Source organism: Condylostylus longicornis, unplaced genomic scaffold (assembly GCF_029603195.1).
Source record: "Condylostylus longicornis isolate FDR11 unplaced genomic scaffold, ASM2960319v2 ptg000038l, whole genome shotgun sequence".
Classification (NCBI taxonomy): domain Eukaryota; kingdom Metazoa; phylum Arthropoda; class Insecta; order Diptera; family Dolichopodidae; genus Condylostylus; species Condylostylus longicornis.
Window position 1 is genome coordinate 5502483 of NW_026578007.1, and position 27949 is coordinate 5530431.

General features: G+C 24.9%; 1 protein-coding gene across 2 annotated transcripts in view; it reads left to right on the forward strand.

Annotated features, from left to right (window-relative positions):
• LOC129608970 (regulating synaptic membrane exocytosis protein 2) overlaps positions 1-27949 on the forward strand; it is a 166979-nt gene that overhangs the window by 41671 nt on the left and 97359 nt on the right. For both annotated transcript variants that reach the window (XM_055520777.1, XM_055520778.1), the window contains exon 2: positions 9043-9181. In XM_055520777.1, the coding sequence (XP_055376752.1) occupies positions 9043-9181 (139 nt within the window). The remainder of the gene's footprint in view (positions 1-9042; positions 9182-27949) is intronic.

Genomic DNA, 27949 nt, shown 5'->3' on the forward strand with positions numbered 1-27949 from the left:
CTGCACGTTTAAATTAGGGAGGCGTAAAATTTATATATTACATAAGAAACGAATGAATCTTGTATATTTTATAAGAAACCAAACATTGATACAGGAAATTGATTTAGATCGGATTGTTGCTATGGACGAGGTATTGTAGATGTAAAAATCCTCTTGTGCGAAGTTCGTATTCGAAAAAATAGGCTTCACAACAGTAATTGTGCATGAAATTGTTTATAACTCTCAATCAAATAATTTGCAACATATAATCTAATTAGGCATAACCGAATAAATTGTGAAAACCGAATTTGCTGAAATTGTGGTTCATAGAATTCACAATTATTAGCAAAAATATTTCATCTTAGGTATATAGTGTAAGTTTTTTCTTACTAAATTTATTAGATGAATGAATATGTTAAGTAATTTAAGCTAGTCCAATTTCATAATAAAAGTAAAATATGCAATACTTAAAAATATAAACTGAAATAAGCATTTTACCAAAATAAATTCGATATAGGGTATAGTACAAATAAATGAGAACAACATGAAAGCATAAGATAGTAATTTCTCAAAAATTTTAATCAATTTTATTGTGGCTTGGCTATTCAAATAATATATATACATTACACATACATAGACACACATATTACATTATACAAAAATAAAACCACCTACCCAAAAATTTAATTTTCTTAGAAAAAATTATCAGGACGGAATTTTCATCAAGTTTATTTTTAGATTTTTCATTAGCTTTCATTTAGAAAAGTAGTAGAAATCAGAGTATATAAAATCAGTAGGCGGAAAGAAAAAATTGATATGAAAATATTTTTAAATCTTTATATAAAGCGTAAATATTAGAAAAGTCCTTTTCATCATTATTTATAACAATACAGTCAGTCATTCTATTTATTTATATAAAGAAATGTTAATAAAATCAAAATTCAAGTGAAAAGTTTTAAATAATGTTCAAAACTGTTAAAGGGACAATGAGTTTTTATAATTTCGTGATTGTGTTTTCTGAATGTTTTGTGTACTTTTCATTCTGTTTTAAGTATTTGTTGCAGGCTTCAAATTTTTAAAAATATTTTTAACCATAAACCATTAATATACGCATTCTGTCTCAGTTTAAAAAATTATGTTGTTCTTTAGGAATTTCCATATCATTTTAATTCCAAATTTTAATCACTCTATGCTTAGGTTTCTGCCCAAAATATTCTATATTTCTGAAAAATTCTTGTAAAAACTATTAGAAATCATTCTTTTTTAAAAAAGAAGCTTAAATTAGTTCTTCCATTAGTAATAATCTAATTAAAAGAAATGCAAATAATATTAAATGAACAAATTTAGCTTTAAGTTGTAAGAAAATACTTGTTTACCAACAAATATTTGTTTTAATCCTTGCTATGTAATCTGAACTCAGAAATCATATTTAATAATTAAATTTTAAGTGAAAATACAAGTGTTTACTGAAATAATTTAAAATACAATCTGTGTCTGAGCGAAATTTTTAATGATTTTCAATGAAAAGTTATTTCAAATTGAAAAAAACATGAAACAAAATAATTAAATTTAATTATCACTGGAAATATTTAACCTTGTTCTAAACATTATCATATTTTGAACCAAATTTTTTATGTTAATTTCATTCTGTCCGTTCGTTCATTCATCTATCATTCCACTCTGTTTGGAGCCCAGTTATTCCTGAAGATTTAAATTTTATAAGCGAACAGAAATCTTAATGGAAAGATTTTAACCTTTCTGCTTTGCGTTATTACCACAAAAAGTTGTGGAGATACTGATAAACCAAGTTAAATTCTCTGAAAACACAATAAGTGTCGTAGCTTATGGGTTGTATCTTCTACTCTATATCTGGATATCTACTGTATAACTGTGTATTCTACTGTTTAATTTCATATCCCTTATACCGTAATATACTAAAATCTACGATATAATATCAACTAAACCCTAAAGAATAAACATACTATGATCATTTGAAGCCAAAACATTCAATTTTGATTAAATAATTTCTATAAAATCTCGAAATAAAAACAAACAATTATCGATACTAAAATAAAAATTTTTCCACCAAGTTAGGTATTTAATGACGCGTTTTATTTTCGACGGCAAATAAAAATCAAATTAAGGCAACTTTCGGACGCACAAAATTCATTTAGGCATTTAAATAGAAAAACCATAGGCCACAATTCTTAACAAAATAACAAGAGAAACACCCACTATCAGCAATAATTCTTTTTCAGGACATTCTCCATAGAAAATGTATTATGCTTCTCGAAAACTTCAAACCCAGCTATCATAAATAAAATTTTTTTAAACAAATTAAATTAACGCATTTTAAAATGTATTTTAATAATGAAAAAATTTTAATTTTAAATTCAAACACAGCAAACGCTTACGTACTTAAAAGTTTAAGTAAAAACAAAAAAAAAACTTTGATATACAAAATAATTTTCACATTTTCCTTGTACGAGTTCCTAAATTTAGAAAAAAATTTTTTTGTTTTTATTGAACTTAAATTTCTTGCGTCCATCCAATAAAATAAAGCATAAAAACAAAATGTTAAAAAAAAATCTAAGCAGAAAAATAACAAAACTAATTTTGATTAAAATTTCGGTAAGTAAAAACCTTTTATTTTTACCAGACGAACCAGCCTATATACATACACACATAATATGCATAAATACTCGTAGTTTCATTTAAAATAAAAATAAGGAAAAATTTCATTCAACGTAATATAGTTGTTTTCCAAAATTATAGGATCACTCGATTCTATATACTTGAAAAATACACTTGAAATTTCGATTTAGGGTACGAAAATGTTAGAAAAATTTAAAAAAAACAAATGGAACTAATTTAATTTTAACTTATTATTTTTGGGATTATAAAGCTATTCTCAGAATGTTAAAGTAAGAAATTTATTTCGAAAGTAAGAGAATATTTTCAGTAATTCATAATGATTTATGATTCAAAGTCAAATATTTGAATTAAAATGAAGCCCTTCTATCGTTTCATTTTAATTCTAAGATTTCCTTAGTTCTAATTATTGTTTCTTATACATTAATTAATAATAATTCATAAAAATGCTAATGATGATTTAAAAAATCCAGATAATCATATTAAATTTGTCTTACAAATTCGATGATGTTATGCCGTAAAGTACCGTATCATACAGGGTGTTAATAGGCTCTCGAAAACTATGACTCAAATCAAATTAATTGAAAGACCGAAATAAAGAGTAATCAATCACCTGTAAAACAAGTTTTCGATTATTTCTCTAATATATCGTATGATTCCGAAGTTATAAGCAATTATTTATATGCACAAAAAATGTGGTATTTTTTTTTTCAATAGGCTGTAGCTAAAAAACAAGTATATCCGCCCCACCCCCCCCCCCCCCTTTTCGTATCTTGTAAAACTATAGTATCAAGCCATAATAACATCAATAGAATTTTATGTATTACAAACGTTAATAAACATTACAAATAATTTTTTAAAACATTATTACATAACAGATTCTTATGTTATAAGACCAAACATTTAAGAAAATTATTTCTTTCCTCTTTTCCAAGCTAAAATCATAAAAACCTTATAAAATATTCACAATATTTGAAAATGGATTTTTCAAATATAGACAAAATTACCATTCTCGAAAATCAATAGGTTCTTTTTTTTTCCTTACAACAAATTTTTTATGTTTATTTGTTTTGTAAATACATAGGGTGTTTATTTAGAAAATTAATACAAATCAAGAAGAATTTGAAATACAAAAACTCAAAACAAAATTGAGGCAAAATAATGTTTCTTCTCAATGTACTTATAACAGCTTGGTATTGAAAATATTAGATTATCACGTTAAAATGAATAAATATTGCCCAACTGGATATTAATTCAATAATTAATGACAACTTGCTGGATTTATTAACGTTCACTGAATATAGCAATTTAATACATCATTAAAACAAATTATGTGTATAACAAGTAAAAACTATTTTTTCTAGTATACTTTCGGATAAATGACAGAAATTTTATTTTAATATGAAATGTGTAAGAGCATCTTAATTCGCCGCCAAGCGGAGTAAGAAAGAGTACCATAACTTATTAATAAAAATACGTATACCAAATGTTCGTCTCAATTTATTTCTACAACAAGTTGCCGAGAAAAATAAATGAATGAAAAGCACATTTTAAACAAATTTTCAACTGTTTGAGCGCGATGAGCTCTCATGCGTGTAAAAATTTTTACATCGAATAAACAGAATAGATGTATGAAACGAACTTAAATTTCATTTATGGTTTTCTCAAAATTTTTTCTCTATTTCTCTATTTTTCGACTTGATTAACTGGAAAATATAAGTTACAAACTTTATTATTATAATAATGAATTTTCTTTCTTTTTTTTTTGTTTTTTTTTTGCTTAAATTATAAAAATTCTATTAGCAAATGATGTTACTACCAATAATAACCAAAGTAATATGATAATAACCAAATAAAACTAACAAAAAGTAAAAGAAGTAAAAACAAAAAACTGTTCTACGAAAAGTCATAAAAATTTATGGCATATTATAACCATAAAGGGATCAAAAGGACGAAAAAATCAAGTCAGGAAGTGAAAATTTATCAAAAGTGCAAAAAGAAAACAAATTATTATGAAGCACATATGGTTCTCATTTATTCTAAAGAAAACAATATACAAATATACAGAAACTATAATATAACAATATTAGATTTGAAGGAGTCAAGAAAGAGGAGGTCGAAAACATTTCATCAAAAACTATTGAATAAAATTTTCTTTTTTTCTTTACTGATTCTTTTCGTTTTTTTTTTGTTGCGGAATTTTAGTATTGAAAAAATTGATTTTATTTGATTTTCTTACTACTCGTAGAGGAGAAAATATTGGTGGTTTTAGTGAAAATCATTTAATAATGGATATTAGATATAATAAAAATTTAGTGGATATACGAAAATATTGAAATAAAGTGTTGGCTATTTTTAGATTTTATATTTAAAGAAAGATTTACTTAGAAGTTTATTAGATTATTGGTTAAATATATTGAAAAATTAAAATAAATGACGTTAAAATTTTACTAGAATATTGTAATTCTGAAATTTTACTTATAAAAACATTTTTTTAATGTAGAATATTGCAAAACAAATATTTTCAAGTAATTAAAACTTGTAATTTCATAGACTTCATAATTCTAAAGCCACTTCGAACTATGTGTTCGAAAAGTAAAGAATATTTTAGCTTTTAATGGGACAAAAAAAGCTTATTTCAGTATTCTCAAGTTTGTTTCGACCAAAGGAACTAAAAACGGGTCCTTCGAAGATACAATTTTGTATAGTATTTCGATTTATAGCAATGAAACCAACAATCTCAAATGAAATTTAAACATACAAGAAAAGAAATCTCCTATACCGGCAATCAACGTTGTTAAAAATTTAGATAGTATCACTAACCAAAAAATTTTAAATTACGATATTATTTTGTTAATTGTACCAGAGATGCTGTTTTGCTTGTGATATGTGGGATTATGGAAAGAAAATGAAGCAGCGACGTAATCTACATCAAAATTCTTTGCAGATTGATAAAAAGCTAAATATATGAAATTAACAAGTAATTATAAAAAAATTGCATATATCAAGGGGTTTTCCCTGAAAATCGTAAATCGTAATTTATAACAAAATTATAAAAAACTAAGAATATGAAGTAAAGCATATTGGAATATGGGTCCCAAAAAATATCCTCAAAAGAGTTTAGTATCCAATATCTGGCATTCTTAGAATGAAGTAATTAGTGTACAACATACTTAATTCTTAAATATCAAGATTTCGAAAAAACAATCACATTAGAATTCTTATTCATTCTGTGGATCTCATTTTGAATAAATTGTTCGACAAATTACATACATTTACTCTGAAGAAAATCTAAAAAAAATGATTTGAAATTTTACAAGTAATGTTAAACACATAACAAGTTGAGAATAAGCAGGGTTGACCGTATCAACTTTGTGGTACACGTACGAATTTTAAGTGGTGTATGTTAATTATCACACTGTTTCACACATACTCTTAGATGTTTATATGTAGAGTGGTTTTATACATATATGGCTGTTACTACATACATTCACACTATCTCAAAGAAATTTTATATAAAAATAATAGTCACATTACCATATTCGTTAATGCAAAACTTTAACTAGTTTTATTAATTATAGTATTAAGTAAGAGTAATAATAATAATATTTTCTTGTATGAAATTTCAATACTGAAGATTCTATAACTTCTGAGATCTAACCAAATAACTTTTGAAGTTCTATGGCAGTTATGATGAGAGCTCATGATAATAAAAGCTCATGAGTTATAATAAGACTGCTACTATCGAAGGTTCATGATTAAATCGATTCAAAATTCTCCGTTAATCAAAAGCATACACTTATGTCTATATCTCAAACTATTATTTCTTTCTATTACATATGGTAAGGCCAAATTTATTATGTCCTTCGAACATACAAGTACGTTCGTGCGGATATAAAAATTTACTTTTGTTTTGAAAATTGCACGTCTACATGTTGTAAAATAATTTTCTTGTTTTTTATAAAAACATAGATGAAATTCACAATAACCATAACCAAAAATTAAAAATTTACTAAAAAACTTTATCTGTACCAGATTTCAACCAAATATTCTTTTCTTTTTTTTCACTTGTTTGCTTTTTCTCCAATTTTTGAGTTTCAAAAAAAAAAATTTTTATTAAAGAAAAATATCAAATGTTTTTTTTAGTTTTTCCTTTATTTTTTGTTGTTCTTATACTTTATCTCTAATAAAAATCTAATAAACTGCATTTTCGGATTTTCTTTCTACCCCATAGGAAAAAATATTTGTAATGAAAAGTAAAATCCTTAAAGGATAAAATAAAACTAAAAATTCAATTTAAAAACTTGTTGCTAAATTTTCCCATTCCTTGCCTTGCATCCTCTTTCGTTTACATGCCAAAAATATTGATTTTTTACAATTATTATAGTTGCTTGAATTTGAGTTTTTTTTTTGTGTATAATAAAGTTATAAAATAAGAGCATAGAATAAAACATAATAATTTTTTTGTGGATTTAGAGCTGAAGAACTAGAAGAAAAAAATTAACAAACATTTTCATTTCACTCGTCAAACACATAGACAATAGATAACATTCTTATTCAAGGTAGCTGTATTAAAAAATATTTTTTATAAAAAAATTTGGAATTTATTTCGATGGATTAAAATTTTCTGATTTTTCCACGTTCTGCTCTATTAATCCTTAAAAAATATTTTAGTTTTTTGTTTAGTTTAGATGAGGCTCGCAGAGGAACTAATTAAAATCCTTTTAATTTTTCGTATTTCGTACAAATTATCAGCATTTTTATTAAAAATTTTAATAAATTCATGAATTTTTCAACTATTTAATTAGGATTTTTGTTTGTATTCTTAAATCCATTCTTATCTACAATTTGATTTATTAAAATTAAATAAATGAGCGAGGCAGACTGTGCAATAATTGTATATTAACGAGAAATATATCTTCTCAAAATATTATAGCCCTATAATGCTGGAAAGAAGAAGACGAACAATATTTTTTTTTCAAATTTTTATAAAATTTAAATTATTTAGTATTGCAAGCTAGTAAGAACAATAATATAATTACATAAACGCATTCAATTTTCTGCTATTTAATCTTCATTGCATATAACATTATTCTTCATTGAAGGAGTGAAATTAAAGAGGCAAAAAAAATAAAATACTCTTCTGCAAAATGCCATTTGCGGTACGTGAATGCAAGAAACTGTAAATGAGTGGTATCAATTGGTAGATAATATAACTGCTTGTGGGATGTGGGATTATACAGAAAACATTAATGCAGCGACATAATCTACATGAGAATTGTTTGTAAATTGAAAAGCTAAAAGTGTGAAATTAACAAGCAATAACAAAAAATTGCATATCCCAAGGGGTTTTCTCTGAAAAGAAAAGTATTTCTTCAACTTAATACAAAGCTATGATGTTAATCAAAATATTTTTATAATTTTATACAAAATTTTGGGGTTTATGAAGTAACTGCCCCAAAACTTAAAACTTAAACTGCCAGCCACTGCGGGTTGATCTCTGCTGAAGAATCAAGGATTATTGTTGAATTTTTCTCTCAGTTAAATGTTTTGTAATTTAGCAAATTTAAAGATTGAGTTATGTGTCAATATACACTTCAATTTTTTGTTCAATTGTTATCAATTCAATATACACTTCCAGTTACTTTGAATTGGTCAAAAAAAATCGCAGGATGTATACTTTCTGCAAAATGGAATAGAATGAAATAAAATTTACCATAACTTTTACTAAACTTCTACTTCAGTTAATTTTATTTCAAATTTATCGTTTAATGCTTTTACTTCTGTAGCTAAGTGTGGTCACCTTTCAATTCTATTTCAATCTATTCCAATTTCAAAATGAACTCAAATTTGTAATATAATTGTTTAATTATTTAATTTTCTTTTGGCATAAAAACTGACTTTAATACCCATTAATCCAAAACAGAATTCTGGTTAAAACTATAAGAATATTATTCTCAATTTACCAATTAAAACTATAAGAACTTAGTAAAAAAAAAGTATAACAAACCATTTTGTCTTTATGGGAAAAAATTTACAGTGAACTAATTTTGAATTTTTTTTTTAACACAACTGTAACTAATTGATAATTACCTTCGTTAGCTGCAGCACACATCCTGAATTTATTCCTTAAATATTCAGTATAATAGAATTTGAATTCGGTACAGTACTTATAGTCTGTTTTGTACTTTGTTCAAATCCAAATTAAATAGTTCTGTAAGAAATAGTTTTCCGGTCTATTAAATGCAATTGGAATATGATGAAATTAAAGAAAAATGCAAAATTTCCATTGAATATTTTTATTTTTTTTTCTATACCTAATTAAAACCAAGTTCCTGCAATTTTTTTTTAATATTGTATTTTTCGATTATTTTACTTTCTAAATGAATATATTCTTTTTTCATTTTGTAGATGGTTGCAACGGATGAAGCACAAACAGCACAACAAAATCAAGCATCAGATACTGGCGGAGGAGGAGGTGGGAGTAGTGGTACTTTTGGTAAATTAAAACAAACTTTATCATCATCATTATTAACGGCACAAGATAAAGGTAAATTGCATTTATATATTATTATACCTCTATGTAATATATATTTACAAAATATGTTATATATACATGTAATGTACTTACTTAGGTACTTATTTTCTAATAGCATTTAAGGTTTTTTTTGTTTAAAACTAAAATAATATTGTAATCCATGTAAAAATTATTAGATCCGACCATAAGTAAATGGTATATGTCAAAGGTAATAATACCTACCGGTTTTATAGTTTATTATTTTACAAAATATATGTACAATGTATGTATATTTTATTATGACCTTTTACTGCATTTTGATTTTGTATGTACATGAAAGTGAATATTTTAATGGGATGCCGGCCAAGAATTTTTTTTTAAGAGAAATTTTCAGTATTTGAAGTAAATTTTGTTTTTGTTACAAAAACTTATAATGATAACAAATATTTTACTTAAAAGGATAAACAATGGATAAAATTTTACTTGAAAGGATAAAATCAATACAAATGGAATTTTTTTAATTTTTTTAAGATTGATTATTGAAGAAATTTAATTAAGATTCTTAATATCTTTTCATTTTTTTTTACAAGAAAAGCTTAAAATCCTATTATTTTAAAAAGTACAGTACATAAGGGCACGTAAAGGACGAACTCTTTGATATTCACTCCCTAATAACTATTCCCTCTTAGAATAATATTTAGTATTATTTTTTTTAAATAATTAACAATACTTTTTCAAAATAATATTAATAATAATTTCTGAACTCATGACTTGCTATAAGTGATTATGGAAATCATAAGATAAGCGTTTCTCCTTTTATGCTAAAAACTCTAAATATTTGCATAAATGTTTATAAATATGAATACGATTAAATCTTTAAAAAAAATAATCATTTACTTTTAGTTTTAATTGTGTTTGACCACTAAATTGTTCTTTAATTCCCAACAATTTCCCTAAATTTTTTCTTTAATTCAAAATTTTAAAATATAAACTCAATCAAGACCATCTCAATATCTATAATTATATTCTTCACATTGATTTCTGCTTTTCAAAGATGAGAAACTTGCTCTATCAAAAAATTAACAATCTGAATTTTTGTTCTTTGAATTTTTACCAATTCTTAGACTTCTAAATTTAGACTTAGACTTAGAATAAATTCATTTCTTCAAAACACTAATACACTGAGTGTGCTTTTAACAGTTAAGTTTCTGCGAAAATTTCAAGCAGCTCGCGCCAATTACCTCATTGGTCATTTGAAAAACATTTCTAATTTAACTTTTGTAATCTGCGCGATTATAAGAAAAAATTTGCTTTTCAAATAAATAAAGATCGTTTGAATTTTATTTAAAAATTAATTACCTATAGGAGTGTGAATTCCAGTTACTTTGTGGCATTCATGAGTACTCGTTACTTCCCTGATCAATACCCATTACACTTTACTCGTTACATTTTACTCTTAAAAAAATAGTTATTTTAAATATTGAGAATATTCCGAGTGGAGATGGATAAAAATTCGATTTGAAATAAAGATTCAAATGACTGCTCTATTCGTATTAATGAATTCGTATTATTCGATGAAAGAAACCTACATGATCGTTCAAAGAAATGTAACCAATTACAAAATTTCATATAAAAATCTATTCGATTAAATAAATTTAATGTTCAAAGTAAATTAAATTTTTTTGTTTAAAATTCTGTGAACTTTACTTTTGATACTTACATACTTGTACTAGCTAACACTGTTCGAAATTTGAATATTTTGAGTTTGCATTACAATTAAAAATGTTGAAATAATTTTTTACAGGAGTGGGTAGTCAATTCATCCTCTAAAGTGTTGTAAAATATTTTGAATTCTTTCGAAAATAACAACTTTAGCAATAAAATTTACTGTTGTAAAAGTGGAAACCATTTTAGATATTTTATACACATGAATAAGCGTCATTATGCAAAAGGTAATCTCTATTGCAAATCAAAACAACATGAAACAATTCTTCCATTTTACTTCTATATATGCTAAAATATCTCTAACATTTTGTTTTAGTTTTTTCTTTTTGCTGTCTTTTAATGAACCCCTTGAAAAATTTTAATGTTTTTTTTCAAGAAAAATAGAAAATTTTCAGTATACAATTCTATACAAATTTATCATAAATTGAAGTATTTGAAATCAAAAAGATGAAGGAATGATCTAAGGATGGAAAAGAATAAAAACGGAAATTAAAAGGTACCGACAAAAAAAAGAAATACAATAAAAAAAAATTTTAATCTTATTGGCAACATAATCAGGACATTTTTTTTTTTGTAAAGGATTTTATTTTATACATTTTTTTTTTGTTATAACAACCATAATCAGAATTCGAAAGTAAAAGACAACAATTGTACATAAATAAAAATTTTTATTTTACATTTTTAAGATTACAAATCGGTACAGAAGACGCCCTTTTAAATTTTGTTTTAATTCTTGTAAAAATAAAAGAAAAAAGTTTTTCTTTCCTTTACAAAATTTTTTAAAAATGAAAGAAAAAAAAAATAAAGGAATTATCCAAGAAGTAGAAAATCGAAAACAAAAAAAAAAAATATTACAAAATTTTATTTAACAATGAACCTTTTTTTTTTTTCTTCTTTTTCAACTCTTATCCTTAAAAATAACATGAAACATGAGAACAAAAAAAAAAACACAAGTAGTGTGATTTTAAAAAAGGATTTTCGCTTAATATCGGCTACAGATCGCTAGTTAACAAGTATATAACAGAAATACAAAAAGAAGCACAGATAAGAAAACCATTAAGTTGACTTGACCCAACAATAGAGTACCGGCGCATAATCAAATGATAATTTAATATAAAAAAAAACAAAAGATCATCTTCGTTTTTTGAAATTTTCTCTCAGAATCAATTGAAATTGCTAAAAATAGATTAATACGGACAAACAAATTCACACTTTTTCTTTATTCTTGCTAAATTATTAACACATGAACTTAAACAAAACTAGCACATGAATATACATATATATAATTAAGTATGAAAATACTTTTGTATTGATTTTATAATATTGCCGGAAATTTGGATAAAGAGTGCTCTGGTTGCTTCTTGAGTAAAAATTATCATTAATCTCGAGAAATATCGATATTGACATTCGCTAAGAATAAAGTATACTCCATAAAACTGTTGTAGCGTAAGCCTAAAATACTAATAACGTTATAAGGTTAAGACAAATAATTTATAAACTTGTTATTAAACTTATAACTGCAATAAAATTCGAACAAGCAGCTGAATTAGCTTGCAGTGTCATAATATTTGTGCTTCAAACCAAAAGTCTATAAGATTTAAAAGTGGCACAATTTCAGTACCATGTATTTGTATAATGAAAACAAAATGAAGAGTTCTTACAGAAGCCATGATTACTGAATTTGGTTTAGATATTTAGAATACATTCCCGCATAAGACAAAGTATTGTCATAATTTTTTTGATTTCTGTTGTAGCGACCATATTTTTATTAAATTTTTTGTTTAGCGTGAGCATTCCTTGTGTAATTTAGTTATCCTATTATTATTTTCTGTTAACTAATAATTCATGCTTGCATTTATTCATGATACGGAATAATTTTTAAAATTTACCTTCTAAGAATTTCGAGTTTTTCGGATCACGAAAAATAAAATCTTTATCTCATTTTCTCAACTTAAAAATATCATCCTAATTTGTTTTCTTTTTCACAATCAGCCATTACAAATGGACTTCAAAATTTAAAATTTTCATCTTAAATACAATTTATCGGGATATTTAAAATTATCGCTCAACTTATTTGCTTTCTTTCAAAAACAAAACAAAAAACATTTTTCTTTTATTTTTCACAGAACAAAAAAAAAGGACAAAACTGAAAAAATAACAAATGTCCTTTAGTCCCTTTTAGGTATAAAAACAAAAAAAAACAACAAAACTTTTATTATAACAAAATCCTAACGTGATGTAACACTAAAAAAAATATCAGTTTTAAAAGAAGAAGTATTAAAAATAAAGCAAGGTACCCTTAAGGATAATTTTTCTTTTATTCAGTCACTCTTATTTTTATCTCATCTAAACTTTAGTTCATTGTCATTGCAACAAAAAAAAACAACACAAATATAATTATAAGTTCTAACACACACATATATACTTTATACAATTATTTACAAGATAAGTTTTAAGTGAATTTATTAAAGGATAAAGGATAAAAAAAACAATAAAAAATGAAACAAAGTTATACACAAAAAAAGTAAAACTAAATGAAATTGTTAAAAATTGCAATGTTTTGCCTTGTAAAATGAACCTGAAGTAAAAGAATAGAAAACACCGTCAAATTTTCTTAACAGATAAGAAAAAAAGTATAATCTTTCGAATGAATATCGTGTGTTATTTGAAATTTGAAGTTGACATAGCTATACAAAACTATACTGAATTCTTAAGGTACACCAGCTTAATTTTAAAAACCAAAATTTTTTTAAAAGTAACTTTTGCTTTTAAAATTACAACATTTAAATTAAACTATTGAAAATATTCTGGGAAAATTAAAGAAAACTTTAACACCTTTCTCAATAATCTTTAAAATATAAAAGCCATTCCATCGATCACTTAGCCCTTTTTTAATTGTTCACTCGCTGCAGGATTTTAATTCAAAAGATTTAAAATTCTTCGAGCAAATATTCATAATTTTCTATTTTAGCTACTCATGAGTCATAAGTGAATTAATGTAATGCAATGCCAACTAGTAGTTATGTTATGGTGTGAAAATTAGCATAGACAAAAATGTGTAAAAACTTTAATGTTCTATTTTGTAAAGATTTTTAAGCGAATTTTAGAAAACATTCTTGAAATAAAGTCGAACTCTAAAAATATTTCATATATTATTGGATAGCATATTCAGTGTAATACTATGAAGAGAGCTACAGTGGAATTAACTCAGGTTAAGTGAATGATTTGTAAAATTTTGCTAAAATGCAATCTACATATTATAAATTTAAATTACTTTCATTACTTTCAAAACATATCAAATTTTTGCATACATTTAGGATGAACAGAAAAAACATTTTTTTTTGTTATGAAATTTATTATAATTTTCATGTTGCCTTTTTGCATAGAAACTTGTAAAAGCTTTCTGTTTAGGCTCTGAAAATTTAAATTTTACTAATTTTGAGCGGCAATAATTTGGGAAAGCGTGGAGATGAAGCTAAGTTTTCTTATAACGAAATGAATAATATATTAACGTCTTAAAGCTGTTAAGATTTCGGTCTTCCACATCTACCATCTAGAAAAAAACCGATATCAAAAATTTGAAAGTGGCGAGTTTTTGATACTCGTAATAATTAATTTTAACAGCCATTCACGCTTCTTCATCGATAAAAGAAGTATGAAATTACCTTTCGTCTTTTTCGGAATATTTGTGTGCTCTGGAATTATATATTCTGTTTAAAAATTTTGTAAACTGAAACAATGTATAAGAAGATGGACGAAATGGATTTTATTGTTATCGTTTATAACAAAACTTAAAATCGTTTAAAAAATATGAGCGAAAAAAATAAATAATACGAATTTTAAAAATTTTTCACTAATTTTTGGCATTTTTGAAATTTTTGCACTTAATCATTAGAATCTGACTAATGTAGCAGTTGTTATTGCACTAATCCTTTAACTGAAGGGTTCCGGGCTCAAAACCTAGCCAGGTCTCCATAAATATTATATTCAATATTAATAAGGATAATCTTTGCAAATAAAAATAAAAAAAGGAAAATTACTATTAACTTGTTGACATATTTCAATAATATCCAACAAAATAAAATAGTAAATATAAATAGCCCAAATATTTAAATATAAAACTACTGCAGGCTCGTCACCTACCTAATAAACTCAATGACGTTAAAAACTGGTTCATGATTATCTACAATATAGTGCACCAGCCCTGTGCTCCTTCCAGGAGCAAAGTAAGATAATAAAAAAAAAAAACTATTAGAATATTTTATTGCGAATAAATCTATGCATTTTCAATAATTTGGTAAGATTTTAAAATTTAAATGGTTTAAAGAACCTATCACAAACGGCAACCTTTATTTTTCGTATACAATGAGAACTCTAAATTTCAATAATTCCTTGTTTTGAAACCTGTACTCGTATACCTACATTAAGAAGAAAAAAGTATATTATTTAAAAAGCGTTGGCATACCAATGATAAAAATATTCAATAAATAAAATATTTAAGAACAAAAATTTAATAATATATCAGAAAATTATATACAAGTAGTTGACATATTCAAGGATATTTTCATATTTCTAGAGTATTTTCTCCGTATAAAAAATGAATTGAAATGCACGAACTTCCATTTTAAAAGAAAATGCAAGTATATAGAAAACCTTTATGTATGTATGTATGTACTTTATATGTATTACTACAATGTTTGTATGTGCTAAACATTTTGTACATCATGCTCAATAAGTTGTTATATTAATGTTTATTTTGTTACGGTTGGATTTCTTTCTCAATACAGGTGTGAATTTTTTTTATTTTTCTTGAATCACATGCACTAAATATATGTAATACATTCAGAAATAGAGTGTTTATTCATATAATGTATTTTGGTTTTTTCTTTTTAAATGTAATATTAAATACGTGTATTTTATACACTAGTGCATTTGTATAACAAAAATTTAAAGAAAAAAAATGGAAATTGTACATGAAAATTATGCACATTTCTATCTGGGTTTTTAGTTTTTTTAATATAGAAACAAGAAAAACTTCTTAAATGAAATTTTGGATTTCCCTAAAGTAAAAATAAATCCATCTATACTTTCATAGTATGTATATATATATTATTGTTAGAAAATTTCTACAAAGTAGAATTTTTCGTTTCATTCAGAAGTAAAATAATAAAGAAATTTATCCTGGATAGTTTATTTTAAAATTAATGAGAATGATGAAATGTTTAAAACTGTGACTCTTCTCTTTCAGAGTATTATTCATGGGAGAATTTCAATATGTTGGGTAGATAAGTAACTACCAAAAAATATAAAAATTTTTGCAACTTAAAAATTGTATGGTAAACAAATCCATTGACTTGAGCAATTCCAGTTAATCAAATTAATTATAAAATACTCTAGAGAATGAAATGCATAATAATGGGCAAAGAGGTAACATTTAATACAACTTGCTTCTAGTAGTTTTGTAGTAGTTTTGAAGTAACAAGTTCAAATGTTAGAAAACAATAAATAAATATAATATAATAATAACTAGCTGAAGGCGTAAGCTCCATCTAAAATTATGCTGCTATGTAATTGTAAATTATGAGATTAAATATTTCGATAGCTTTCTGTGGGTGGCAATCTTTAGAATTTTAAAAAAAATTATGAATTGCTAAACTCGAATCATTGAATTGTCGTTACAGCAGAACTAATATTACTATCCACACATTAGCACTGTTTTCTGAGCTAATGTTGAAGTTTCATTTCATTCGTCATCACATTAGATAAAATAAAACAATTCCTGTCGTTCTAACAGTTTCGAGCCACACTATATATTTCGTGAAATAAATATAAAAGAGAATTAAACGAGAAAATGAGATAAAGCAATTTCAGAAAACTTTTATTAACTTTTAATAAATCTTTTTAAGAAAATACAGCTGAATTTGAAATTCTTAATGAAATTTTTCAGAAGATTTGATTTTTTGTTGAAGATCTCTCTTATGTTATTAATTTAAATTAATTATTAAATATTTATGTAAATTACAATATACAAAAGGAACATCTTCTAATTTATACACTATACATGAATTAGTTTCGGGCTTTAACATTACTAAAAGTAGACAAAATTTTTATTTGTGCGAAACAGATGCTTTTAAGATTTTTCATTCAAATGCGTCTAGGTTAATTGCATTTTTTACTTTATTGCGGCAAAATTTTTGGTATCTACTCTTAATCAAAAATACATGTAAATTTTCGCAGTTCATTAATAAATTAAAAGAATCATATTTTGAAATGTGAATGATTAGACGTTCTAGTTCAATTCATGAACTTCCAGAAGGGTTCAAAAACTGAGTTAAATTGTATGTTTAAACGTTCCATCTCTGCAATCAAAAGAATTGTAAAAAATGAAAATAATATAACCTGTATTCATTGAAACCGTCAATAGCGCTACTCAATAGTAAAGCGGAATATATATATATAACAGTGTTTCCTATTTAATTGCTTTCAAGTTTTAAAAAATGAGACGAACCAATTATCCGAGAATGACTCTGTACGTAATTATGATCTGCTCATTATTACGTAATTGTGGGCTACACCATTATTATAATGCGTTTTAATAAAAATTGCTTCTTAGTTGTAAAATATTGAATCTCAATTCAAAATTTAAATTTCTTAGTCTAATAAAATTTTAATTAAATTTTCTCTTGCTTTCTTTATTTTCTTGATAACCAAAACCTTATATGTATGTTTCAATTCCATATTTAAAAAATTTAATAAATTTTTGTGACTCAATTTTATACCCAAATCCCTAATAATTTAGAAAATAAGAAGCACACACGAAAAGAAAATTTTTCAAAGATAAGAACAAAAAAAATTCGAATTAAAAAAAAAAGGAAAAAAAAACTGAAAAAAAAAACAGGAAATTCAATAGACATTTTACCAGGACATTTCACAACTTACCAAGACTAAAAAAAAAATAGAATATTTTCCATGATTTCCTGCTTTCTTCTTCTGATTTTTTTTTTTGCATTTTTGAAATCTTTGCTTTATATAAAATTCAAGGAAGTTATAGTTGCAAATAAATGTACCAAATATCTATTTTTGCTTTTCTTTCTCTAAAAAGTTTTGTGTACAAAACGAGCGCTGTATAAGAAATGGATCGTAAACATTCTCTCTCATTTTTTATATAAATATCATAAAATATTCTCAAAATAATAACAACAACAAAATACAAATATTTATATAACTAAAAATAATATTATCTGAGGATAAAATAAATATAGTAAATTATGCAAGGATATGCTCTTATTTTTTTCTTATTTTCCTTAAAATTTGTTTCAAGTTTTTAATACTCCTAGAAAATAAATATATTTGTATGTGTGTATATACAAGAATAGCTATAGTATCAACAAGGATATTATTTTACAAAAGTTTTTCGTCTAAAAAAGAAATTTTAGTTGATCTTTTTCAATAAGGATTAAAGTTTCGTTACAATGAATTGGTTGTAAAGCTTAGCGCAGTGTGGAATGGTAACAAATTTTTTAAACAAAATGCTTTAGTATTAAAATCAGATTTCATTTAAATTGTTTTTGTTTTCCTATATAACGAAAAAACTTTACTTAAAATATTTAAAATAAAAACTTCTTTAGATAAGCCAAAAATAATTTTTAAGTTTACAACATTTCTGTAACTTAAAACTAGCTATAAATTTTTGCTAAGTAAACAAGGACAAGATTTCTTTTTAGTTTCATTGACAATATTCAGAAATAATTTACGAGAATTTTTAAGAGTACTGGGAATTTTTCGTTTTCAAATATTTCAAATTGCATTATACTTCGGCGCCCATAGATCATTAAATAATTGTTATATTAAATGAGGTATATTGAAGTTTACTTAATTATTAGAATATTCATTTCGAATCTATTAATGAGAAATATTCATTAAATTCCATCAAATATGATGGTAGAGCTTTCAAATTAAGCAAATTTCTGCAAAAAACCTCAAGGAAAATCCTTGTTTTTTTATGCTTAAGTTTTTCCCTACATTTATTCGTTTTTGGAAAAGAGAAATTGAAAATTTTCATTATTAAATTTTCACTTAAAACTTTTTCTGCCAGATAAAAGCTTATAGCTTAAAATAATAGAGCAAAAAAAAAAAACGAAAATGCACAACAAATAAAATCGAGGATAATGGAGCAATATTTTATTTAAAGGAAGTACAGAGATTATAAGGATTTTTTGTTTTGCTTTTAATAAAGTTATAAAACTATCGTTAAACATTTTTTGAATATTGTATAGTTGAGTTAACAATTATTTAACTATTAGTACTCAGTTTATAATTATACAAAGAAGCTGTAAAATATGCAATGAGATTCAACTAAAACATTTGTAATTTTTATACTTCAAAAATTTGCAATAGGCGAAAATATTTTAATTGAAAATTTCCGATTTCTAAATTTAGTTGGGTTATGTAATTTAAATTTAACTATGTATGTATTTACAAGATATTTATATAAAACATTTGCTAACATGCAAAATTCATGATCTTAAGACATTTTTAAAATGAAAGAGTTATAATAGTTTTTAAATCGATTTAAAATTTACAAAATGTTTGTCCTTATCCTCTACCTAAAAATAATTTAATTTTTAAAAACTTAAAAAAAAAACATCCCAGTTCAATGGACTTTACTTATTTCATGTTTAGTCATCAAAAGAGATAATAACCAGTGACTCGCCGAAAAGTATGCAATATTAATTTTCTTCAAAATAAAAATTCTAATATTATCTGACCTTGGGTTATTTGTATTAATCTTGGCTTTGAATTCTAATAATATCTGATCTTAGGTTGAAACTGTAATATTATCTGATTTTGGATTAATCTTGGGTTAATTGCTAAAAAATATCGTAAATTTAGATTATTCACATATAAATTTAACAAAGTATTAAGCTAAAGATATCGAGATTTAATTAATGGCTTTAGAAAATTTGCATTTAAATAAAGTGTGTTTCATAGCGTCTGTTACGTAATATAAGCAGGAGAAACTCAAGTTATTCTATCTGGTTTTATCACGGTAATATTTTTATTGAAAATAAAATTTTACTTCTTATAGTCTTTTAAAAGGTTACGGACATCAACCATTACGTAAAAGTTCCCCAAATGAATAATAGATATACTTACTTCTTTGTAAATGTGTCCCCTAATTGGGTCCGTCAATTTTTGGCTAAACTATTTCCTGGTCTTCAAATTTTTTTTAAAATTAATTTTTCATTTTTCAGTCAAATGCAATTTTGAAAGTGCAAGCTTTAATTTAGTAATAAAACAGCTGTGCTTTTTATTACATTATTGCTACACAGTAACGTAGCAAAAAATATTTCGTGGTTTGAAGTTCAAAATCCCAATTAAAATTGTTATTCTTAAACTTAAAAAAAAAATTCATAAATAAAAAAAAAATCCTATAAATTTCGGTTTTTTTAGAAATTTGTTTAAAAAAAAGTTTTATCTAATTTTAGACACATCCATTTTTTTCAGACCAAAAATGTAATTTTTAAATAAAATCAAAAGTTTTTGTAAAAGCAAAAAAAAAAAAAATGTAATATATTTTCCGAAACCTGAAAAAAGTAAATAACAATTTCCTAAAATTTTTCTATTTTTAGCATTTTTTACTCATACATTTCTAAATTTGTTTCAATTTCGCTTAGATGTGAATTCAAACTTTTTACCGACCGTATTGTGTAAACAATAGGTAGGTTATGTGATGGCAACAAATTTTGCATATCGAGTTTTCGGTGGGAACGTACTTCTCCTTAGTAGGGAAGTGTAAATAAACTATTTTTAGCAACCTGTCGGTCTGTCGGTCTGTCCGTCTGTCCGTCTGTCGGTCTGTGTGTGCACGCGTGTATCTCAAGTTCGGCTGAACCGATTTTGATGAAATTTTATATGTAAGTTTGTTTCCACCATGGCACGGATCGATCAACTTTTGGTATATATCAGGCCTCGGGAACTGCACTTTTTAGCGGGCCTGTTTTACATTTTTGAACATTTTGAAGAAAATATTCAACTGATTTACTTGAAATTTTATATATAAGCTCAGCTCGACCGTCCGCAAAAATTCGTATGTTTTGGAAGAAATCTGGCATCGGCAACTGGGCGTTTACTACGGGCCAAATATACATTTTTGTGTATATAAAGAGAAATAATCAATCGATTTCATTGAAATTTAATATATGAATTCCTCATATTAAAGCAATGAACATATAAATTTTTTGGAAAGATCAGGGCTCGAGAACTGATTTGCGGGCCGATTTTACATTTTTCACCATATCCACAGAACAAATTGATGGAATTTCTTGAAATTTGATATTTGAGTTCTGGTTGTTACCGAAACTAACTGGCGAGCATTTCAGGGAATTCTGGTAGCACAAAGCGAAACTCTACTAAGAGCCAAATTTACATTTTTCTAAGTATGTTAACTATAAGCTTACTAATGTCCTAAAAATTGGAAAGAAGTACATTTTAATAATATTCTGTAAACCTTTTACTTACCTAGACAATATACAATGCGGTCGGTTATGTGCTGACCACATCAGATTTTTTAATATGTAGAAATTTCGAGCGGTGTGTCAACAGAAATTGACTTTAAATTTACGTTATCAAAAATTTAATAATATTTCTATCTTAAAAAAATATATATATACAAATTCAAAGGTTTCGGGTGGCATTGTATCGCTTTTTACTGTGTATAGCTGCACTTGGTATATTACTGTACTTTAGTCAAATTTCAATAACCTCACACTTTTTAAAAATTTTCAAAACTTTATTTTAATTAGTTTATTTTAGAACACGAAATCAAAGGAACGGCATACAAAGGCGCACGTACGTATACAAATTGTTGTGAAGGAGGGAAATTAAATCACACTTTTCTATTTTATGTAATAATTTTTATATCTTTTTTATAATTGAATACAAAAAAAATAGAATGATTGTTCCCTAAAGTCTTTCATGACCTTATGACAGTTTTAATAAGAAAAAGAGACCGCAACTGTGATTAGTAAAATTATATGAAAACAAACCAAGTTATAATGAGTTCTAAAACTTTTTTTAATACAAGGTTTATAATTATTTTTTTGAATATTTATGAAATCTAAAGAAATTATACTTGTAAATGAATTGCATTAACTATTAATAGTTGTCGACAGATTATTGACAGAGCTAATAATAAAATAACTAGCTAAACTGCATTTAAAGTAAAAAATCGGCAGTTCATTACCATTTCAGCAATTCATAGTAGCGTTTACTTAATTTCAATTCTGAAAACCGAAACCAATTCCAAAACACCAATAAGTAAATGCAGTAACTTCTGACATATAAAACTCCTCTACAAAATTCATATTAAACAGCTTTAAAATTATTTATTTTTTATTTAGACTAAGAAATTTTTATTGAATATAAAATAACAAGTGTTTCAACCAAATCTCAATTGAAATTCTAGTACAATCACATTCTTTTTATAATTTTCAAATAGATTTGCACATCTATGGTACTTCAACAAGTTGTTTTTAACTTAAAACACACAAGAAGAAATTTTATACTAAAAAACTACTAAAAGTTACAAAACTACTTTGTTTTTTACATCGTACTTAAAAGAAAAAACATTTTATGTAAAAAAAAGAGTAAAGCCACTTGCAACAACTTTTTAATTTTTCATCCTCGTTTTTCTTCTCAAATTTGAAAATATAAAACTTTTTAAAATTTTTTTGTAATATTTTCACTAATAATATTGAATATTATGGAAATATTACAAGAAGAATGTTAAAAAAAATATTGTAAAAACAAGCAACGTCTATTCCACCAAAATCATTAATTTCAGTCTTGTTATAAAAATTTTACTACTCCACTCCATCCCACGTCTCATTCTATTTATTTTCATTAACTTCATTTTTCAATTTTTAGCTTGTTTAACTTTTGAATAGTAATTGTATTTCGATTGCTAGAAGAGAAATAACAACCGAAATACACCCACAATTTTAATTAGGGTTAATTAAATTTTACTTTTAAATTCTATTTATGTATACTATGTATACAGTTATGTGTACTATGGTTTGTAACCATACTAACGTGTATAGTATAATTTGCACTTTGATTTTATGCAACCGCAAGGTAGCGCTGTTGTTCATATTAATTTTGTTTTTTCTCATTTTTGTTTTTTTTTGCGTTTTTATTTCACATTAACTTTATAAATTGTGGCTTTTTACTCTTACAATCTGTACAAAAATTTTCAAAGAAATTACAAAAAAAAAGGATTAGAATTTATTCTTTGTTTCCTTTGTGTTATTAGCGATAAAATTTATTTTTATGTTTGCTCAACACATGTATACAAACTCATTTATAAAACTATGTAATAAAATACTAACTTTATTGTAAAAATTTTATAGGAAAAAATATAGTATGAAAAAAAAATAACTGATAGACCCCACCTGTTTGTCATTATTACAAAAATTGAATGGTATTTTTCCTCAACAATACCATTAATCATAAAAATATATATATAGAATATGGTTTAGATTTCAATGACACGAAACGTAGTGAAAGGAATTAAAAAGTAAATAGAATCAGTTCAAATCTATGGTGTGCAAAGTAGCACTTTTTCCATAGACAAGTGAAAATAATTTTTTTTTAAATAATCTACTATATAGTAATTTAAATTACTTTCATTTATATTTTATACAAATATCAAATTATTTATATATCAAATTATTGCATACATTTCGGATGAGAAAATAATATCGCAATATGGGTTAAAATAATGATCGAATTCGACAGTTAATTACGTTACTTACGTTACGTAAGTTAGGATAAATAATTTAATTGTTGATGAAATTTGAACAAAATGCAGTTTCGGATGTATAAAGCACCAAACGCAATTTTATAAATTTAATATGGCGACCGCAAAATGTTCAAAATATATTATATACAACAAAATAAAGAATCTATTTGTATCCAAAAGCTGCCAAAATTTAAACTTCTAAGGTACAGTTTACCTCTAGAAAGAAAATTATATAAAAAAAAGTAGTTTTAAATCATGGTTAATATCAACGGACGTATTGTTCTTGTAATATTTGACTATACTCTATTACGATAGAAGAAGGCAGGAGTTACTTTTCTGCTCCTGTAAAACTTTTCAAACTTTTAAACTTTGCGTAAAACTTTGCGTTTTCGATACAATAAATAGTCAAGACATGAAATTTTTAGCAATTTGGACAGTCAAAACTTTTACAATAAGGTACTATAAATTTTTCCTTAAATTTATTAATTCTTTTACAAAAATAGGTTTCATCTTTCTTGTTTTGTAAGGAGACACGCGGATGTGCGAATAAACACTTTTTTCCATTTTTTTTTCAGAAATTTGCTAAAGAGTATCAATTTGACCAAAAAACTCTTCTACTGTCGATGATTTTCTAATTGGGCGAATTTAAATTGAAAATGATAAAAACGTATGGAAGGGGATTTCACAAAAAGACAGAACATTCAAATTATTTTTTCATACAACTTCAATCCGATTTTTCAAATTATACATTATTTTAAAATTATTAAGACTTTTTGTTGAAATCAAAAATTTTAAATAATTTAGCATTTTTGAAAGGCCTTGTGTAATTTAAATTATTTAAGAAAATAATTAAGCAGTTTATCTCCTGTGATAGAGTAACCAATCATCTTCGATTTTCTGTAAAGTATGTAAATTATTATAAAACAACTGTATTTTTTTCAAAAATGAATCATCGAACATTATTTAACTCAGTTGTAGCTAATTATTATTAAGCTGAATTCTTTGAAAAGATTTCGGACCGCACATCGAACCTGCTCAGATATTGAAGTGCTCATTCTATGAAAAATACTTCATTTCAAGAGTTCAGTCGGTTTTTTAAATTTCAACATTTCTGCATGAATTTTAAGAAATAAATGTATATGCTATTACAGAATTCCAATTTGTATTTAAATTAATTTCTGCTGTAAATATTGCAATATTCCTTTACTAACCGCATGCTTGACACAAATTACCATTCAAAGTTTTCCCATTATAATTAATAATTTTAACATTAAGAGTAACAACGCATACGATGTTTCTTTTTGTAAATCTTGTACTCAATTTATACCATTTCATAAATTTTTTTTTAACTTTTATTAAAAATATCTAATACCTAGCACATGTTGCATACATGTGATCGCTTTGTATTAGTTTATTAAATGCTACATTTTTTTTTCTTGAAATGAATTTTTTGCAAAATTTTATAGTAAAGTTCATTTGAGAATTTCTACAAGGAACTTTACATGAACATACAATTTTGTTCCCGATATTAATTTGTCCGACAAGGTGTGATTTGGGATTCATATTTAGGAAATTTATGTCAAATATTTAAAAATAAATAATTCAAATAGAAATCTTTAAAAACGCTTAAAAGTAGTAGCTGGGTAGAAAATGAGCTCTAATACAAATTCAGTGCATTTTGTAAATTGAAAGAATTTATTCAATTCATATTCAATTTCCTATGATTGTAACAAAACTCCTTTAAAATTATAACAAGGAGCAGGTTGTATAATCAATTTAATGGCAACTGATGTTTACACCCGCGCTCTCCAGAATAAACTCATCTGTCAAAATCTAAGCATGTTCAAAACTTATAGTATAACAATACCTTTCACTTAGTTTTTTCTTATTTAAAAAAAAATTAAAATATTATAATAGGTTTTTTCCCTGAAGTGCATATGTGACACACAATGGATAACTCATTTATACCTGTAAAAAATATGTTACTTAATATTGCAGTCATATTTGTTTTTATCATAAAACTTTTATAATAATCTTGAAAATAAAATAAAATAAAAAAAAATAATAATTTGATATTTTTTTTTTCATATATGATACAAAAAGATGATTGACGTTTAGATACCTAATTAAAAGAAAATCTTAGAGAATAGTTTTCAAAAAAAATTATGCCAATGAAACTTTGTATAAAGAATTTCATCGTCTGTTCAAATAGTGAAAAATTATAATTAGTTGCATAAAATGCTTGTTATTAAACTAGTGATTCAAGTAATTAATTAAAAAAACCTTATTGTTGTCAACATGACGCAGCAAAATTCTTGTGTTCCAAAAACAATAGAATATCAAATGAACTAAAAACCACTGCACTAAAAAATATTTTAAGAAATTTTGAATTTTGAATTAAATATTTATGATCAGATCTCTTTAAAGCCCTATTTGTCATATCTTCATCCATAGACCATAAAGAGGACTTTATGATCAAAAGCGATTTGACTTTTACTTTATAAACAACTTGTGAAAAATGTAGATGAAAACATAAAAGTACCACCCATTTACAAATTTGTTTTTGCAGTGATTTAAATTTTTCACTTGAATACAAATTGTGCCCAGCCGACTATTATCTTAAAGCTCAAAAATAATGAAATTCATAAAAATTGTTAGTCACATTAATGAATAATCTAATTGTATAGGATTGTAATAGCTCTACAACGTTTCCTTAAAAATTTCTAGTGCGAAGGGCGCTTACAAAATTTTCTTACACTGCCAGAAACTACATTCTTCTGTGTACATACATTAAAACAAACTTATATCGAAAATAATAGTAGATTTGATTTAATTCATGTCTAATTGGAATTTTGTATGTTTAAACACAAACAGAAAATAAATAGAATTAATAATATTTCGACTTTCGTAATCAAAGAAAATTTTTGCCCATTCATGTAACATCGTACCCCAAATATTCTTTATAATACTTTTTTATGAAAAATTGAAATTTTACGAAAACTAATCTTAACATAAAACAATATTTTCCGCTTAAACCAATTAAAATAACACCCTTTCTTTGCCGTAGAAATGATTTTGAAGGTTCAAAATATATTATTATATTAAACATGAAGAAATTACGCTATTTAATTTTTCTTCAAATATTTTAGTATCCCACGTTTCTTATAATTTGTCACACCGATAATACTACGTACTTAAGTTTTTAATTAGTTTGAAATGTTTGTACGAACTTGATATACCATCCCATAAATAAAATTTCTTCTAGCCTCAATCTAATAGAGTGAATTAGATTTAATTATGAGATGGCAAAAGGGGTTTTATTGATTCCTACGATGATTCGAATGTTGGGACGGTACGAAATTTTAATTCTGGTAGTTTTGATGTAGACGTTTGTAAGAACTCTCCTAGGTTGTTGATAAACACTAAGCCGTAGTAACTCTTCACCACTTTCTTTTACTTCTTCATTAAATGAAATGACGTTTTCGCTTGACAATAAGATAGCCGTATTTGATACTCCTAAATGATTCTTGTTTTTGCACTTTTGCAAGTATGAATTATCGTATAATGTTCGTTTGTATGACAATTAATACTCGGTCTTAGCAATTCGTCTGATAACAATAATAATTAACTTATCGTATTAGCAATATTAATTATTTTCTGATTTAAATTGGACTGCTTTATTTTCTACTTTTAAAAATTGTTTAGCAATATTAATTTGTTAAATTTAAAACTTAAAATCTTCTCGAAAAAAAATTGCTATACACTCTTTAATATATCAGAAAAGAAAGCTCTAAATAGATTATTTGTGTGTCAATTTCTATAAACTATTATTGTGAAAAAAACCTTTATATTCATTACTTAAAATTTAATTAGCTAAAATTACTTTTAATAATAAAATTTTTTTTATTGTTTAATAAAGAACTTTTTCATAAAGTTTTTCTTAAAATTAAAATTAAAAGAATAACAGAACTAGCTATTCTGAATGGAAATAAAAATTAATTTTGGAATTTTTTATTTACGAATAAAATAAAAAAAAATAGCTCGAATAATAAAAAAAACTTCATTTCAATTCTTTTTCTCATTTAATTTTAAGAATTAACAATAATATTGTTGAAACAAAACAAAAATAAAAGTAAAATTCTCGCAATATTAAAAATATTCGAAATAAATGACAACTTTAAGGGCATTTAATGAAGAAAAAAAATTGAAAAACAAATAAATTTTTAAATTTGCTATTTTTTTGCTTTGCCCTTAAAGAATCCCTTCAAAATTAT